At 41.1% G+C, this 18676-nt stretch overlaps 2 protein-coding genes and 1 pseudogene across 5 annotated transcripts in view; all 3 read right to left on the bottom strand.

Annotated features, from left to right (window-relative positions):
• The window catches only part of ryk (receptor like tyrosine kinase), a 59315-nt gene extending 54095 nt beyond the window's left edge, over positions 1–5220 (bottom strand). For all 3 annotated transcript variants that reach the window (XM_017698002.2, XM_017698003.2, XM_017698001.2), the window contains exon 1: positions 4597–5220. In XM_017698002.2, coding sequence (XP_017553491.1) covers positions 4597–4795 — 199 coding nt within the window. In that variant the 5' untranslated portion in view covers positions 4796–5220. The remainder of the gene's footprint in view (positions 1–4596) is intronic.
• Positions 5221–8607: 3387 nt separating this feature from the next.
• The window catches only part of sned1 (sushi, nidogen and EGF-like domains 1), a 71320-nt gene continuing 61251 nt past the window's right edge, over positions 8608–18676 (bottom strand). For both annotated transcript variants that reach the window (XM_037534938.1, XM_017697999.2), the window contains exons 24-32: positions 17516–17794; positions 16383–16518; positions 15947–16029; positions 15608–15706; positions 13931–14047; positions 12660–12747; positions 12384–12463; positions 9243–9270; positions 8608–9079 (exon numbers count right to left, since the gene is read on the bottom strand). In XM_037534938.1, coding sequence (XP_037390835.1) covers positions 9245–9270; positions 12384–12463; positions 12660–12747; positions 13931–14047; positions 15608–15706; positions 15947–16029; positions 16383–16518; positions 17516–17794 — 908 coding nt within the window. In that variant the 3' untranslated portion in view covers positions 8608–9079; positions 9243–9244. The remainder of the gene's footprint in view (positions 9080–9242; positions 9271–12383; positions 12464–12659; positions 12748–13930; positions 14048–15607; positions 15707–15946; positions 16030–16382; positions 16519–17515; positions 17795–18676) is intronic.
• LOC119262536 lies at positions 11982–12157 on the bottom strand (annotated as a pseudogene).

The following is an 18676-nucleotide window of genomic DNA, read 5'->3' on the forward strand; positions in this document are numbered from 1 at the left end:
CTCCAAAGATAAGTACCTACACAAAGAGTCGAGCTAAGAGTCTGTTCCCTCAAAGAATGGCCCCAAATTCACTTCAGGCAGAACGACACTGTGTGGTTGATCTGTGACCGACAGCGGCTGTAATGGGGTCTTCAGGCAAGATGATGAGAAATTATTTTACTGAAAAATATCCAAGGAAAACATTTTGACACACTTGAGTAACAAAGGCTGCCTTAAATGAGCCAATGCTGACCGTAGCACTAACGGGTGATGACCAGTCATCTACTTAATAAAGCTTTGTGTCTCTTCATTGGACAATGTGCCAACACAGTAGTTGACTGAGGTCACACCGAGAAGGGAAAATATTTCGCTGTTTATGGTTCTAGTTAACGCCAGCTAGAATAGTTAGCCTAGTTACAACTGCACCAGTGATGTCTTTACCAACACATCTCTGGCAATCCACTCACAGTGAAGCACTGGACTTCCTTTGTAATTAAGTAATATATTTACTTATAAATATATAAAAATAAAACAAAAAATAAACAAAACTGTCACACTGCACAGGCTTCTTCGAACTTAGCAGAAGAACAGCTGACCACATGCTTGAGGACTCGTGCACATCACCAATGCTTAACTATAAGTCTAGTGTTATTAGGATATAATGCATGTATTGTACACACACACACACACACACACACACACACACTTTAAAACTACATTAATACATACATTTTGTGAAAGAGCAAAACAATCAAAACACAATTTTAATACCAAATATGTTAGCAATAGATTTGGATGGTAATATTACTTTTATACATTATTTTAAGTTAATCCACACCAATTCATTTTCATTGTAACATCATAAATCATTTTGTACTTCAGGGCAGAAGCTGTTAAACATTAAATAGCATTAAATAGAGTTGAAAAACATTAAAAATAGACCCAACACTCAGAGACCAATGCTGTCCTTTATAATAGGAACTCAGTGGGACAGTGCACTACTGAAAGCAGCTGAAGAATCCACTACATGCTTAATGTAACCAGTGTGGACCAACCAAGCATCGCTGGACAAAGGCTCAAGTTCAGAGGCGCATCACTCACTGAGCAAGCTGTTTGCCCACCGATTTCAATCTGGATCACAGCCATCATGCCCACAACATCCCTCATCCTCAATCACACCACAAACCAACCTAAAGAAATCAAAACACAAGTCATCACATTTTGCCAGAAACTGTCAGCGTATTTTCTGACGCAAAATCTCCTGGCAGAGCCAACCCATGTTGGCAAGACACACAAGGACGTGGGTTGAAATTACCAACAGAGAGAAAAGAGGGGAAAATGGCCGGGAGACCAGAGAGAGAGACAGAGCAGAGGTCTGAACGCAGTAACGCAGAGTGTTATGGGGGGCAGTCACCCCACTTACTTTTATTTTTTATTTACAAAAAGCAGCATTTCGAGATGTTTTTTCACAAGACAGATTCCAGAAATAGAGACACGCTGATATTCACAATCTGATTATGACTGTCAACGAGTGTAAACAGCCCACCACAGCATTCCTCAATCAACACTGATCAGATACAGAAATGCCACGTTCAGAGACAAAGACAGACACAGCCAGCTACTCACACACTTACAAACGAGTAACGACAGCCACAAATACTCGAGTAAAAACCGCATTAGTAGGCAAAGTGGATTACGACAACACATTTTACTCAATATTACTCAACTATGAACATAACTGACACTGAGAGCCAGAGATGAGGACTTGAGTCAGCGACTCTAACTTGGGTCTTGGTCCAGCTGGATGCCGAGCGACTCCTGACTCAAACAGGACTCACCCCGAACTGACCAGGAATCGAGACTTGACAGTGAAATTGCAGCATGAGAAACACAAAACAGACAGAACTAATTATACTGGCAGCACCAGCCTTAATGCAGTAAACAAAACCTTTCATTTCCAGTATTTTGTGTGACTGTCAGTTTTGCTGCGGTCATGCAGAGGCATCACTGCAGTGCTGTTTTCCCCCAACCCGCAACTTCAGCAAGTTCGATACAGCTTCAAATAACAAGCCTTCCTTTACAGAAGTGGTGCTGAACCGAAGGAAGACGACAACTTAAAATTATAGGTCAACGTGTCATTTGGACAGTAAGTATTCTAGCTAGCGCACTAAATAACGTGGCTGAATTGCGAACATCTCTGGTAACAGCCGAAGATTTCTCTCTCGCTTGTTCGGCTGGCCATCGTGAATTATCGACGGCGGCAGAATTTATCGCTGATACACTAAAAATATACGGAACATCTGATTCGCCGTTGTCTACAGCCATAACGAAAAAGCAGAAACACCATCATGCAGTTTGAATCTGTGCTTCTGTATTAGTCATACTATGGTTTGTAAGTGCCATCAAGTCGTTTCCGATTGCTGGCAACCATTTGGATACTGTTCCTCCAGAACGTCCTGCTGTGTTCGTCATCGTTACGATAAGTTCTTGTTCTCAGTGGGTCTTTATCAGCGTGGGAACAACACAACTCAACCCTCAAATTCACTCCTGGATTTTCTTATTTCTACTTTAAATATAAACACATTTAGGCTCAGGCCACTTCAGGGACTTGCTTTGTACGCAAGCCCACAGAGAAACTCTGGAACTATTTCAGACTAGATTGCTCCAGCGTGCCCTGCTTACTGTTTCCTTTTTCCTGGAGGAAGCTGATACTGCAGCTCTACAAGCCTTTCATTAACCCGCATACTGCGACACTTCTGACAGTAATGACCGGTTACAGAACCGCCAACATCCAGCACTAAACAATCATTAAACAATTCACACCAGGTCAACTGGAAGAGGGTTTTCTAAAGGCTGAACTCCGGCATCCTCTGAACATCAGCAGGTCGTGCAAGCCCTTTATCTTTCACAGACACACGGTGGCCTGTGAGACACAGAAGACTCAGGATGGGCTCAGTTGTCCAAAACAATATTTTACAGTTATACTTTGAGTAACTGAGTTATGGCATGGACCACATGAGAGCTGTTAAAAGCTCATTCCTCCCTTGCCAACACAATGTAGTAGCTGTCCCTTTTTCATATGCTTCCCATTAGGGTTAGAAAAAAATCGAAGTAATAGAAAATGACCCCATACTAGACATCCTTCAACCCCATCGAACATCAAACATCAGAGTCATTTGCAAAGCAAATTGAATTTCCAAAAGCGTTTAAAACATATAGCTAAAAAGAAGAGCTTTAGAGCTCACTTACAGTTTACACTTTGATTACCAATCTGATTTCTTCCACTGGGGTCACAGGTGGTTCAATTCAAGTTTTCCGAGAGCATGACCATCACACTAAAACACCGCCCTCAATAAATGTCTCCTAGCTCTAATTACAAGCAGCCTCAACTTTCTAGATCATTGCACTGCTTCGTCACAGGCGATGAAAAGGAGTTTCAGACTACCTAGTGCATCTCAGAAATAACACACCTCAAACATGAAAAAACGGTGTCTGATGCGTCTGATTTCCAGATGAAGGTCCCATGGAGGTGGGAAAGCTCAAATAACAGAGCCGATCAGAATCTACTCAGCACTAAAAGCGTCCACTGCAGCGGGCTTTGGGTGGACATTATTAAATGGTATTTTTCAAACCTCAGCATAAATCTCTCCATTATCCCAGCTTCCAATCAGACATCATCATGAGGTGCATTCAGCGGTAATCTGAACGGCCTAATCAATACCATAAGCAATCGCTTAGAACCCCATACAGGACACAAGTCCAGTCCAGACAACGCACCAAACCAAAGCCAGTAATTTAAGTAACTTATTGAACGAGACACAAAACTACAGTGTTTGGCTTCCTTAGTGCAGTGGTTCTCCATTCAACACAGAGCCCCCATGCCACCGCACGCGCTGCGTGAGCCACCAACAAAAACACGTTTAACCCTCATGAAGGACTTCATGGAGTCTAGAGTTGATGAGCCGAGTCAGGTGAGAGCAGCAAAAACAAACTGTTAGCAACTCGTTCCAGTTTCTCTGAAACCTCTACACACAAGACAGCTTTCCTCTTCCTCCCACTGAAGGATTCCTGTAAGAGAGGGAATCTACTCCTTCCTCGTTTAAGTCTTTCATTCACATTTTGTTGACGGTCTCTTTCACCTTCTACGCTGATGGACTCACTGGAAGGGTCACTGCTGTCCTACCGGTGACTCCGGACTCGACGGTTTCACTGTATTAACTCGCGCTTGGGGCGTTTCACCATTTCCCCAAATTACCGCTCTACTTCTACTCTAGTGTGTTGAGTTCCGCTCCTTCCTCCTGGAAGCGGGACCTCAGGAGCGGCGCTGTTAACGCCGCGTTAGCCTTTAGCTCGGTTAGCCAGCAGCCGCTGGCCGCTCGGAGCCGAGCGGGGAGAGTCGGGTTAGGGTCGTTATCTATCTGTAAACTCCACACCGCGCTGTTTTACACTTTTCAGCGGCCTGAATCCTGAATCACAGGCGTGTTTCTGAAGACACGAAACGAGCACCTTCGGCTTCACGCCACTTCTGCTCCTGCTGCTAACGGCGCTACCCTCCGCCAGCCCCGCAGACTCGCCTTCAGTTCTAACAGCAACACTCCGTAAAGCGGAGATACATACCGAGCAGCTTCTTCACCTCCTCCTCGCTCATGTAAATGTTCACGCTCGGGCGGTTGCTGCCGTTGAAGGCCGGCGCTCCGCCGGGCTTGGCGAGGCACAGGGCCCCTTCGAGGAGGAGCAGAAGGAGAAAGCAGCCCGCGGGTCTCCAGAGCGCCGAGCGCGGCCAAGCGAGGGACAAAACCGGGCGACTCGGCGGCATCGCACTTCACTCTCCCCTCGTTTGGTCTCCGGTTCAGCCTCGCAGCTTAACTCCAACCTCATCCGAAGCTTGAGTTGCCTCCTGAGGGCAACATAGTAATAGTGCCTGCCGGGTAGACGAAGGATCCACAGTCCAGCCGCCCCCCAAACACCTCCACCACCACCACCCCGAGTCCCGGCTGTTCCTCGCCGAGCTAAGTGGCTAGCTCTTCAGCTAACTTTGTTCAAGCCTCGCTCGGTACGGGCGGCATGTGGACGGAGAAAGTTTCTATTTCAACTCTGCTTAAAGTTTTATTTCTTCTCCTCTGCCCATAAAATAAGCCCTAAATAAGAAAGAACTTGATTACAGCGAAAAAACAGCCCTAAAACTGTCCGAATCCAGGTCTTTCCTTTCATGGTCCTTCCTCCCCCTCCGCTACAATCTCGGTTTTCACTGAAGAAAGGGGGCGGGGCCACCCAGCACGACTGCGCACACTCACTCACTCACACTCATACACACTCACTCACACATACACTCACACACACATACACACTCACTCACACTCAGTCACTCACACATAGACACACTCATACACACTCACTCACACATACACTCACACACACACTCTCACACACACATACACACTCACTCACACATACACTCACACACACACTCTCACACACACTCATACACACACACTCACACATAGACACACTCACTCACATACACACTCACTCACTCACACACACTCTCACACACACATACACACTCACTCACACTCACTCACATACACACTCACTCACACATAGACACACTCATACACACTCACTCACACATACACTCACACACACACTCTCACACACACATACACACTCACTCACACATACACTCACACACACACTCTCACGCACACACACTCACACACACTCATACACACACACTCACACATAGACACACTCACTCACATACACACTCACTCACTCACACATACTCACACTCACACATAGACACACTCACTCACTCACACACACACTCACACATAGACTCACTCACACACACACTCTCATACACACACACTCACTCACATAAATACACACTCACACACACACACTCACTCACACATACACTCACACGCACACTCACTCACTCACGCGCACACTCACACACACACTCACTCACGCACAGACTCACACACACACTCACACGCGCGTTCTTAGACCCACCACATCATCGGGACACAAGTCCCAAACCTATCTTCTGCGTTCCTGAGCTCCCACAGGCGTGAAACAACATGACGCGTGCACAGTTGAACCGCAGACACAAACCTGGGATTTAACTTCAAGTTCTCCAAACTCCTTTCATGCTTATGAGAGTGGCTGAGCTCCATAGTGAGGACATTACGAGGCATCTCATTCACATGCGCGTAGATCTAGAATCTCATTTACATGCACATAGTTTCTTGACAAAGTATTAATCAAAGTAATTGCTTAACCTTCACCCCTATGAGCTGTTGTTTTTTTGAAATGTACATTTGTTGTAACCTTATTACAGATTATTAGATGTATAAATGACATTTGTCCAAGTCCACCGAATGAATAATATATATATGTATAAATATATATGAAGCACAGATATTAAATTTTTCCTGTATTAGCAATATAGAAATTAGCAACACAGAGGAAAAGGAGAAACAAATCTTTTTTTTTTTTTTAATTACAACATTTGCCCACAGGTCTAAATTAAATAAATTAATAGACCAATGTAATTCTTTTAACACTGAATTGCTTCAATCAAATCAACCAAATAACATTGTATTTATGATGCTACTGAAAGGTTTTATTGACCCTAGCCATAAATGAGCAGCATTTCAGAGTGTTTAGCTTGACAGGTTACAGAAGATGCATGCTAAGCACTAAAAACCGTACAATTTACGTAAACTTTAAAAAATGAACTTTCCAGTAATCATTTTGGCAACGTTTAATTTTACCCATGCAGCCAGATCAGTTTTATTGTGTGTACATTGAGACAATGAGAATGAAAATACTTACTTGTCTGATGGCAAATTTGACAGCTAAACAAGTTGATTTTAGACATGATCGTTTAAATGGGAAAAACGTGGCCTCCTCAGATACTTGAAGACAGGAAGTCATGACCACAGCTACAGAGGAGCCTCCATGTGGCAGAATCCTGAAGAGACCATGTGTACATACACTCATCTCTCCGCTACTAAGTTGTCTCACAATCCTATGTGCCGCCTTCATTGCACTGAAACACTGGACGGGCACAATATTGAAATCTTTACTATTTTTTAAATGAAATGATATTTGAATTAGAAATTTCTGTCGTCGGCTATTTTTAGATCACTTGACAGACGGCAGCTCTCCCTCTTTGTATTATGGTATACGGTTTAGTGTATAGTGTATAGATTGTTTTAAAAAATTGAGGTCAAATTCATTTTTGTTAATTAATTTATAGTTTCACTCATCATCTACAGAGAACACACTTCTTTACATTTAATGCATGGTTACTGTTTATTTGCTGAATTGAACATCTTGGTGGAAAGAAAATAACATGAAACATAAAATGTGTCGTATACAAAGGTTATTTTTTCCAATACGTCAAATTCAGCACATATAAATAAAAATTGGAGTCCAAACAAGTAGTTTGACCAGGGGTCTCCAAACTTTTGCAAATGACTGTTTTAACTGTTCCCTACAATTTGCTGTGCATTCTGGGACTTTTGACAATGCATGTTTATTGTCATTGGACAAATACTGCACGAGTACAGTATAAACAGTATTGTAGAGAAGCAAGTTTACGACTGAGAATTCGACCATCACCAGAAAAAGGGAGCAGTTGGGGGTTAGGTGCCTTGCTCAGGGGCACTTTGGTCAAGGACTGTCAGTCGAGGGGATCGAACCAACAACCTTCCAGTCACAGGGCTGGTTCCCTAACCTCCAGCCCACGACTGCCCCATATATTCTATTATGTCAGCTATATTTAATTTAGCATAAACTCCTTTTATTTTTATATATATATATATATATATATACACACACACACACACACATATATATATATATATATATATATATATATATATATATATATATATATATATATATAAACATCATCAGATTTTTGATCGTATCACTGTGCACCAAGGAAAAATAACATCAATCAATAATTGCATGTTTCAGTCCTGAACACTATAAAATGGCTACGGTACATGTTCTCTCTTTGATATGATCTACAGAAATGTGCTGTTTGCTGTTTGGGACACACTGACAGTAGGACCCTATTCCTCAGGACAGCATTCACAGTGAGCAGCTCCAGTGTGTCCCACTTGAAGTCTGTCAGCCACACAATTAGAACAGTTACTGCAAGAAACCTCAGCAGTCAAGCTGTTCAGCACTGATGCAGCAGAGACCTCTGGTGGCAACATTATGCATTGAATATAGTTTTTAGCTCATTGTGAAATATTTGAAAGCTGCTGTTTGGTCCATACATCACCTGTGGCTGCTTAAACAAATGCAGTATAATTGAGCGCATTTAATCACAATATCAGCTTTAAAACATAATTGACGAATTGGCAAATTTGTCATTGTAATATGAGCCCACAGAGCATGGCAAGCTGTGTATATAACGTCTACTTATGATTTACAAGATTCTTGCCACCGCGACTTCCTAAGTGCATTGACAGTAGTTCACAGTCCTTGTTTGTTACAGTGAAACACCTACTGACAAACTCCGCTGGTATCTAGGAGAGTGTGTTTTATTTCAATAACTGTCTTAAGACGAGACAAAAGCTGAAGGCAGAAAACCCACAAAAAGCAAATTTAAATTTTTTTATTATTAAAATATCCACCTAAAAAAAACCTATAAACACTATTTACAGGATAGCTAGCAGAGAAGTCTGTTTTATACAAGTCCAAAAACGGTTGTGACAGTTTTCCAGTATCTGTTGGTGCACTTGTTTACCCAGGCTTACCAGTTCTAAGGTTGAATGAGATGGAGTTGTTGAACAGAGATGCAACAAGCAACCATTTAAAAAAATTCCCTGAGGGACTACACAGCCACTTAATGTCAATATCATAAAACATTTCCATTTGAGGTATGCTATTTGATGCAGGGTAACTGCTAGAATGTATGGTACAGAAAGAACTACTGAATGAGAGATGACAAAAACTGTCCATAAAACTGTTTGGTCGGCAAGCTAGTCAGCATGTAATGGTTCCATGTTCTGTGACTGAGTCTTGTAGGAGAGAGTCCTGTGATTCACTGAGTTTCTGCATATCCAGCCTCCTGAAATGAAAACAGAAAGAATATAGTGATTGAATAAACATCGATCAATAACTTAATTAGTGAATTCAGTGATAAATGAACTCATTTGTGCTTATTAAAATGTAAAAAAAAAAGAGTTAAGGTAACTTGTATAATTCCGAAATGAATCAAGGGGAATACTTACCTTTATTGTTGTCTTTGAGTTCTTCGGCCTATAAAAGAATATACAGTATATTATTGTTTTAAACTTACAGTGAGTATCTTTCTGGTCCTAAAATTAATATACACAACTCAGCATTTATTTACTATACAAAACCAGGCAGGTGGTTAATTAAATATATAATTGTCAATTATGCAGAACAGAACTAGCCACTTTGGTGCCAAGGCTCATATCTGATGATCAGAGCTCTCATAACAGCTGGCCTACGTTTGGTTTCACACCACAAACAAAGCATATATCCTTAACAACCTTAAAAATATGATAAAATCTTTTTTTAGGGGTATGTAGAGTGTACCAATCGACTTTAAATCAAACCACATAGCTCGGAAATCTGCCAAGCTGCATGAATTTGAAAGAAAGATTCTACAGTGGGAAAAATGAGCCAGTTAGTTGTAGTTAGAGTCAGGGGCTTTAATGTGATGTTCTGAAACAGACACTACCAGCTTGCATGGTTTGTTTTTTTCATAATTGTATTTTGTTCTTCAGGCTTAAGCTTAAATGCTTGAATTTGTTTGTCTGTATGCATATGTGTATGTATGTACGTATGTATGTATGTACATGCCAGTGGCGGCTCAAAGTGCTTTAAAAACAGGTGATAAAGTTAAAGAGTAATAAAAAGAAATTATAAGTATTCATTTAGAATCATATAAGAAAATGATATAGATCAAATTAAAAGATAAATACCTGAAGACGTAGAGTTTAAATAAAATCCTAGGTCATTTAGAGCCTTAAAACCTAGTAGCAGAACTTTAAAATTGATCCTGAATGATACAGGCAGCCAGTGAAGATCTTTAAAAACAGGAGTGATATGATCTGTTTTATTTTGGCAGGATGCTCTGTATTTTGTATGAGTTGTAAGAGATGTTTGTTTTTAGGAAGTCCAGCATGAAGACCATTACAGTGATCAACTCTGCTTGTAAGAAATGCATGAACAAGTTTCAGTACATAGCTCTGAGACGAAGGCTGAACTAGAAATATTTCTCAAATTACAAAAACAACTTTAGTGACTGTGGGATAAAAAAGAGCTCAGAGTCTAAGATTAGGTTTCGTACTTCAGGTTACAAGAAGCTAAAGAGACGAGTTTCTTATAAAGCAGCTTTTTCTGAGATTTTGTACCAGTGAAATACAACCCCAATTCCAGTGAAGTTGGGATGTAAAACATAAATAAAAACAGAATACGATGATTTGCAAATCCTTTTCAACCTAAATTCGATTGAATACACCACAAAGACAAGATATTTAATGTTCAAACGGATAAACTTTATTGTTTTTTGTAAATATTCACTCATTTTGAATTTGATGCCTGCAACACGTTCCAAAGAAGTTGGGACAGGGTGTGTTTACCACTGTGTTACATCACCTTTCCTTTTAACACTCAGTAAGCGTTTGGGAACTGAGGACACTAATTGTTGAAGCTTTGTAGGTGGAATTCTTTCCCATGATGTACAACTTCAGTTGCTCAACAGTCCGGGGTCTCCGTTGTCGTATTTTGCGCTTCATAATGTGCCACACATTTTCAATGGGAAGGTCAATGCAATGCAGGCAGGTCAGTCTAGTACCTGCACTCTTTTACTACGAAGCCACGCTGTTGTAACACGTACAGAATGAGGCTTGGCGTTGTCTTGCTGAAATAAGCAGGACGTCCCTGAAAAAGACTCTGCTTGGATGGCAGCAGATGTTGCTCCAAAACCTGGATGTACCTTTCAGCATTAATGGTGCCTTCACAGATGTGCAGGTTACCCCTGCCAAGGGCACTAACACACCCCATGCCATCAGAGATGTGTTCCTGAGCCAATGTGGTGATATCTGTTACAGAATGATCCATCCATCCATCCATCCATTTTCTAAGCCGCTTCTCCGTCAGGGTCTTGGGGTTACAGAATGATGTGTGTTTTTAATGCAGCGCCGCCTGAGGGATCGAAGGTCACAGGCATTCAATGTTGGTTTTCTGCCTTGCTGCTTACTTGCAGAGATTTCTCCAGATTCTCAGAATCTTTTGATGATATGAAATCCCTAAAGAAACGTTGTTCTTAAACTGTTGGACTATTTGCTCACGCAGTTGCTCACAAGTGGTGAACCTCGCCCCATCCTTGCTTGTGAACGACTGAGCCTTTCAGGGATGCTGCCTTTATACCCAATCATGACAGTCACCTGTTTCCAATGAACCTGTTCACCTGTGGAATGTTCCAAACAGGTGCTTTTTGAGCATTCCTCAACTTTCCCAGTCTTTTGTTGCCCCTGTCCCAACTTCTTTGGAACGTGCTGCAGGCATCAAATTCAAAATGAGTGACTATTTGCAAAAAACAATAAAGTTTATCCATTTGAACATTGAATATCTTGTCTTTGTAGTGTATTCAATTCAATATAGGTTGAAAAGGATTTGCAAATCATCGTATTCAACTTCATTGGAATTGGGGTTGTATAATAGACAACCCCAAAACCTTGTTAAGATTAACCTACATGTGCAGTGAAACACCACATACACACTAGCGAAGACATGCACTAGGTGGCATTGAGCACGCTTGCCCAGAGCAGGTGGGCAGCTCCCGAGGAACTGTTGGGGGTTAGGTGCCTTGCGCAAAGGCACTTCAGTCACGTACTGCCCACCAAACGGCTCGAACCGCCAACCTTCTAGTTACAAGGCTGGTTCCCTAACCTCCAGCTCATGGCTGCCCCCAGAAGAAAAAAAAATCATTAGCCAGCTGTGTTTGCACAGCTGCAATGCCAGGTCGATGCGTGGAGCGGACGGAGCAAGTCCCTCTTCCATCTCCCTGTTCTAAAAATCAAATGAATATGTCGTCCTCATATAGAGGACGTATCAGATATTAAACTGATAACAGATACTACACTTGATCTTAGCTAAAAGGCTGAGAACTTACAAAATATCTCATATAAATCTCATATTTAGAAAATGGTAACTCTACAGGAGAAGGAGAAGACATTTTTAGCTTTAGTTCATGGACATTGTCTTTGTATGGTATCAACTGAAATAGCACATTTTCATCTGTTTGCGAAAGTGTTAAGGGAGGGAATAATAGTTTGCCATGGGTATCTAATTGGCAGGTGTCAGCCCTGTGTATGGTGGTCCTTAAGTGTTTGACTTACTGGGAGTTTTCTTTGGGAGCAGAGGCTCACAGATCTCTCTAAAACAAACATCTTGCTGTACTTTATATGTTCTTTTGTACCTGTGAATCAAAATAGAGAAATTCATCATAGAGTGGCTCAAATGAAGAACAGAATAATAGAGCAAAATTGTATATTAGAATAGAATTTTCCGTTTGTGTCTTGTGAACCACAGAATTCGTTACTTAACATAAAGTAGCTAAACAGCATTAATGCAAAGAGCACTGCACTTTTCTCTGCCAGAAGAAAGGTACTCACAGATAATGGCAGACTCCATCCTCCCAAACGGGCACACTCTTCGTTTCAGAGTAGAGGCGAGTGCATGGGTGCGGTATTCGCTGACAATCTAGAAAGAGATAGAGAGAAAGATTAATCAATTAACATATAAAACACGCAGCAGAAACAGAAGAAAGACTGGCAGATAGTTGCAAGATTTTTGGAAAACATATCCTCACACTACACTGAAGCCTTGACTGAAGAATGTGATATAAACTAGATAACTGAGCTGAGTAGAATGGCGAGGAGTAAGAGTTAGTCAACCCCAATTTAGAAGTCTGGCTCAGGCTGAGTGTCTCATGAGTGTCTTATGACTAAGAGACAGAGGGTGGGCATATCTTTTATAACAAAACTGGAGCTATTCTTAGACAAAGTAAGAACATAAAGCTTTTGGTTGCTGAGGTAAAGGTTCGGGTTTGATCAGGTGGTGTACTGCAGCACTGGCATTCAAACTGAAGCACAGTTTATTTCCAAAATAGTAACTTTCCAAGGGAAGGCAAAGACGTTCTTAATGTCCCAAGAAAGAACAGAGTGTGAATAATTAAAACAGTTGTATGGTGCTAAAATTTCTGGCAAACACGTGGGACTGTTAGTCCACCGTTGGGCCTATCTAGCATTTTTAGTTGACTAAAAATATTTGGCAGTCCAACACAATCTGTCTCAACTCTATGACCACTATTTTGCTTTTCAATTCAAATTGGCTCATAGAGCAAGCAAATAAATGAATGGATATTCCTGACAGCTCAGTTATGCTTTTGTTCGTCATTAGCTTTCTCATGGAAAGTTTCTTCAACTTGAGCAGAGAGATGGAGGCTACTGGGGTCACAGTTTACAAGATGTGTAGGTGGGAAGACCCAAATCAGCATTGTGCCTGGTAAGGACCCTGCTTACATAAACTCAATCCCAGTTAGCACCTCCCATTTTACATTGACAGAGGTGAATGCAGTCAAAATACATTGACCATTTATTGGGCATTGAAAAGTTTTTCACATGTACATGAATATTGTGTGTTCCCAAAAACATAACTGATTAACTGTAAAGGGATTCTGGAGCATTTCTATGGGTTCATTTGTCATGAAATATTCTCATGATTTAAGGGACCACTGCTGTGTTCAAACAACGTAGAAAGAAAAGTGAAAAAAGAAAGACTTTTTTTGTTTTTGGATAATGGCAATTGGGAAATACCCCCTAAGAACAGAAATGCATACTTTACTTATATGTTATGATATATGGTGCTAGCTGGTTGTACTCACACAGCTCACACTGTCTACCCTTGAAGCCAGTGGGGCAGTCACAGCTATGTGAGTCGCCGCTCTGTACGCAGGTTCCTCCATTCTGACACTGCTGAGTCCTGCAGTCTCGCGGAGATTCTAAAACACATAAGCGGTCATCAGCATTGCTAATATACCGCATTAATGGAGAAAAACACGCTGAAGGAAAGGTAATACAATTGAATTCCACTGCATAGAAACGCACACAAATTTACCAAAGGCAGGTGATAATGTCTATTTTATTCAAACATTGGTTGCAAGTCAAACGTGGATAAACGCTTGGAAATGTATGCATAACACACACTGTAGTCAACAGCCCTCTTCTCTCGCTCCGCTAACTGCTTTCTTTTATTTATACAGTCTTTACAGGGTGTTTGTCTATCATTTCTGTCATCGTCTAACCCTTCACCTGTGGTCAATTCATTTATTTATTTTTTCAATATTCAAAATTTTAGAATGTATAGAATCAATATAAAAACATAAATGCAGTTTAATAAAAGAAGTCCGTTTTTCTTGTTTCATGGATTATTGCTAAGTTGCATGTCGGACAGTGAAGCGGTCACTTCGCTATATGCTTTTCTGTTTTTTTCCTTTGCTCTAGTGTGCATTTTGTGCATGTAAACAATCTGCAAAGTTACAGCGCCCAGCGTGTACACCAGAGGGAGTAACGCTCTCCCAGAGAAACTGCTTTTCTCAGTTGCCTAAAACGCCTTGTTGGAATTCCAGCCTTTTTCCTTTGTTACAAAATGAGGCAATCTCACAACACAATCCTTATTGCCCTCCTACCGGCAAGCTTGGCACACCCTCACACAGCATCCAACAATTACTGGAGGCTGGGGAGAGTTAGTTTTATAGCCTTTTCAAGAAGATGCTGTGCTCTGCATTTTCAAGGGGAAATCTCCTTTGTATGCTCTGCCAAAGGTAGAACAACAAAAAAGACAGTGGTCGCTATTTGTGTAGAGACCTGGAACTTGCAGGATGCCGCCTCTGCTTTCAATTGCTCGTGCAGTTAACCAGTCAGTACAACGTGTCGAGCTGACCAATCAGAACACAAAGGAGGGAGAACTTAATGACGCAGGAGCTCTAACTGTGTTTCAGACTGAGGGTGAATTGAGATTATTCAAAATGGGTTTTTGGAACAGTGAAGCACGTAAATCTGTAGTAGACCTCAAAACTAAAATCATGAACACGAAAACGAGCATAATAGGTCACCTCAGAAGCAAGTCTGTTTCGGATTATTCCGTTTGTGAGAACTGTGCAATGATTCAGACATGCAGTTTGTGTGATGCTAATTGGTGGAGTATAAGCTTCCATTATTTGTTAATTACATTTAACACCAGCAAAACCAAAAGGGCAAACATCAGACACCAGGCGTGTCTTGGCTGAAGGGGAAAATTGTGCAAATTTGATTTCTCACCAAGCCATTCTTTAATTCATATTAAAGAATTTTCACAGATGACCACAGCACTTCTGCGGTGACTGTCATGCAGCCGTACTTTGACGCTATAAAAGGAAGCACGAGCCAGACTCAGCTGGGAACAATTAGAGAGTGAAAATACCACCTACAGTTGAAGCCCTGGCCTCAATCTACCCTGAAGAGAGCCACTGCTGTTTCTTATGATAATATTTAGGGTTCATGACACTGAAAGGAACGCCCACCAGTTTTCCGCCTTGTCACTTCTTCAGGGATCTCCAGAGCCAGGCTGATTTTATTGGTCGTTTCCTCCATTCTCTCTAATTTGATTGGAGGTTCAGGTTCTATATGAGTGCAGCGCAGAAAGTGAATAAATGAGTTACCTCGTGAACTTCAGTGACTTTAGTAACTTTAGTTAGCAAGATAAAGCAGACAAAACGACTGCATGCAGCCTCAGTGCGTCATAATGCAAAAGTGAAAAATGAGGTGTTTCAATATTCAGTAGGTTTATTTAGGAGGGAAGACAGAAGACAAAGAAAGAATGGAAAGGCAAATCTGAGGTGCTGTGAAATATCAAAACTCACTTGTGCGGTGGCGAATGGTTTTGCGAGGTAAGTTGGTGAATTTGGCCGTTATCCTCCCCCTGCCATCGATCAGCTCAGTGTATCTATGAGATCACAACAAACAAAGTATACAAATAAAATGAAAAACAAATTACAATGCATGCATTTGCATGGGTCCAATTACAGTCTTATGCAAAAGTTTGGGCAACCCTGACCAAATTACATACATTAAAACATGAAAACAGGTTATCACATCCCATACAGAGAACACACCTCTGCACACTGTAGCAGTATAGAATGACTGTTGATTTGCTAACATGCAAAGTATAAAATGTGGCCTGTGTAAAAGTTGTGGCACATTTTATATGTTAAAATCATAATCATGCTTTCTGTGTTTAATTTGATCAAACTAAACATTTGCATACGACTGCATTTCAACGTTCCACTGTATACCAACCTAGGCAGTTCCTCTGAGAGTTCTCCGTCTTTATCAGTGCTCAGATCCTGCAGTTTGGTCCGGGGCACTGTGCGCCCACTGGGTGTGTCCCGGCCTCCCTGAGCTCTCTCGGCTTTTCTCTGCTCGTCTAGAGGTACTATCCAAAAGAAACGGCACACAATCGCAGTAATGCAAATGAGTTAATGTTGTCTTGTGAATTACTATTAATATACTGCAAAACTCATTGCATTATTACATTATTGTTCAAAATTTTTGGAATCAGTGTTTTCGCTGTAAAACAAACTTGGCTGCAGATGTAAACTAGAAAAAGATCATAATATGCTAGTGATGTGTTTTAAATAATTAGCAGGGAGGAAACAAAGAGAACATTTAGATGGGTTCAGAAGGAGTTGGAGGTGTAGATAATTCTACAATGACTAAGAAAGGGCATTAAAAACGAAGCTGTAATAAAAAGAATGCCTGAAACGTGGTGATCAAATTCCAAGGCAAATTCCAAGGGGCGGGGGGTATAGTAGTTATGATTATTTATCAATCAATTTGCAGCTTCCTTTTGTTTCTCAAATACTTAAAATACTGAAAAAATGTTAGTGTTTGATAATTAGCACTGATTTTGGAATCAGCACATAATTGCTTAAAAATGATCGGCATTGGACAAAATGTTTAGATTGGAACAGTATTTCAAACTTGATGTATTTACTGGACTCCAGAGCAGAATGTCATGGTGACACTGGACCTGCATCTTATTCAACGTACTGTATTTGTAACCCTACAACATTTAGGTGGATGTAGTCCCAAATGCTATGATTTATAAACATGTATGAATCAGAATCAGCAGATATGAACATGGAAAATAGATCTGCATTGACCATCAGCTCCCATATCAGAGCATCCTTACTTATAACATTGTAAACATTTTTCTATCTAAAAAAAAATGCATTAATTGGCAAGTGCAATCTCGGCACAGAACTTCAGTAATGCAGAAATATGACAATAGAATAAAATATCATCTCTGCAGAAAATAAATGCTGTTGCAGCATCTAAGCTGTCACACCTGAGAAAAGCCATCACTGAAGCCATTTCTCCTGAGAGCAGAAGCAGTCTGTGTGAGCAGTTGGCTTTTTTCTGTGACTCACGTGTGGTGAAGGCTAAGTACTGTGCCACGCTGTGGACCTGCTCCTGTCCTGTGTTTTTGACAGCGGTCAGCGCGAGCCTGTAGTGCTGTCCTGGGCTCAGGTCCCTCAGGGTGTACGTCCCCAGGCCTCCGTCAGGCAGGTAGCGGCTCCGCGTGATCAGGCCACGTGTGATGTTGACCACAAAGCCATCAGGGATGCTTCGAGGATGCCGGTCCCATGTGAACTGAGCAGAGGTGGTGGTCACGTGGGACAGAGAGAGGTTCTGTGGTGGCAAGGGTCCTGACACAGAATGCATGGTTAACGTAGGATGTAATTCTTTATTAGGGGCAGATTCTTTAAGCCCAGAAACAGGTGTTCAAAGTTCTAGGATGTCTCATTTGGTGAACACATTGTCATTGAAGGAATTAAGATGCAAGGAAAGGATCCAAGGAAAGGAAACACAGATGAACGATTAAAGACCCACCCACTGGCTAACCGTGTTTACATCTGCATTCTGTCTATATTCTATGTATCCCTTTAGAAGAGCATTCAGTAGTATAGTTTTTATAGTATAGATGTATGTGACTGCAGCCAGTATTTCCCTATCAGACATGGAAAACCCAAAATGTGTTGTATTTGGTTTGAAAATTCATATGCATGGGACTACTTCTTTGAATCATGAATTCTGTTCTCTACATCAGTGTTGTATATAGTGTAGGCCAGTGCTTCCCAAACGTTTTCAGTGTAGCGAAATCCCTCTTACTCCTATCACACACACATGTACATTGTCATGATGTGTATGTGAGATTTATAAAATCAATCCACCTCAATATATGTATATGTGTATGATGCATTGACAACCCACCAGATGTACACTCTGAGAAAAAAGACATTAAACTGTCACTGAGGTGATAGCCTGAAGAAAACCTCTTCAAGACCTTTAGTTAGGAAACATAGTTGTACTATTAAAGGTACTCTACTCATTATGAACTTTGACACAAATGGGTGCCTTTCCCCTGAGAAAGTGGTTGTAGGGCACCTTTAATACTCATCGAATGTACATAATTGTACCGTAGTCATTTAATTAATAAATAAATAAATAAGTTTGCCATGTGCTGGATGCTTCTTTGTGTTGTAATTAAGTCAGCTGATGGCATGAAATTAAATTAATTTTTTTTTACA

The sequence above is a fragment of the Pygocentrus nattereri genome, chromosome 26 (genome assembly GCF_015220715.1).
Source record: "Pygocentrus nattereri isolate fPygNat1 chromosome 26, fPygNat1.pri, whole genome shotgun sequence".
NCBI classification, from domain to species: Eukaryota; Metazoa; Chordata; class Actinopteri; order Characiformes; family Serrasalmidae; genus Pygocentrus; species Pygocentrus nattereri.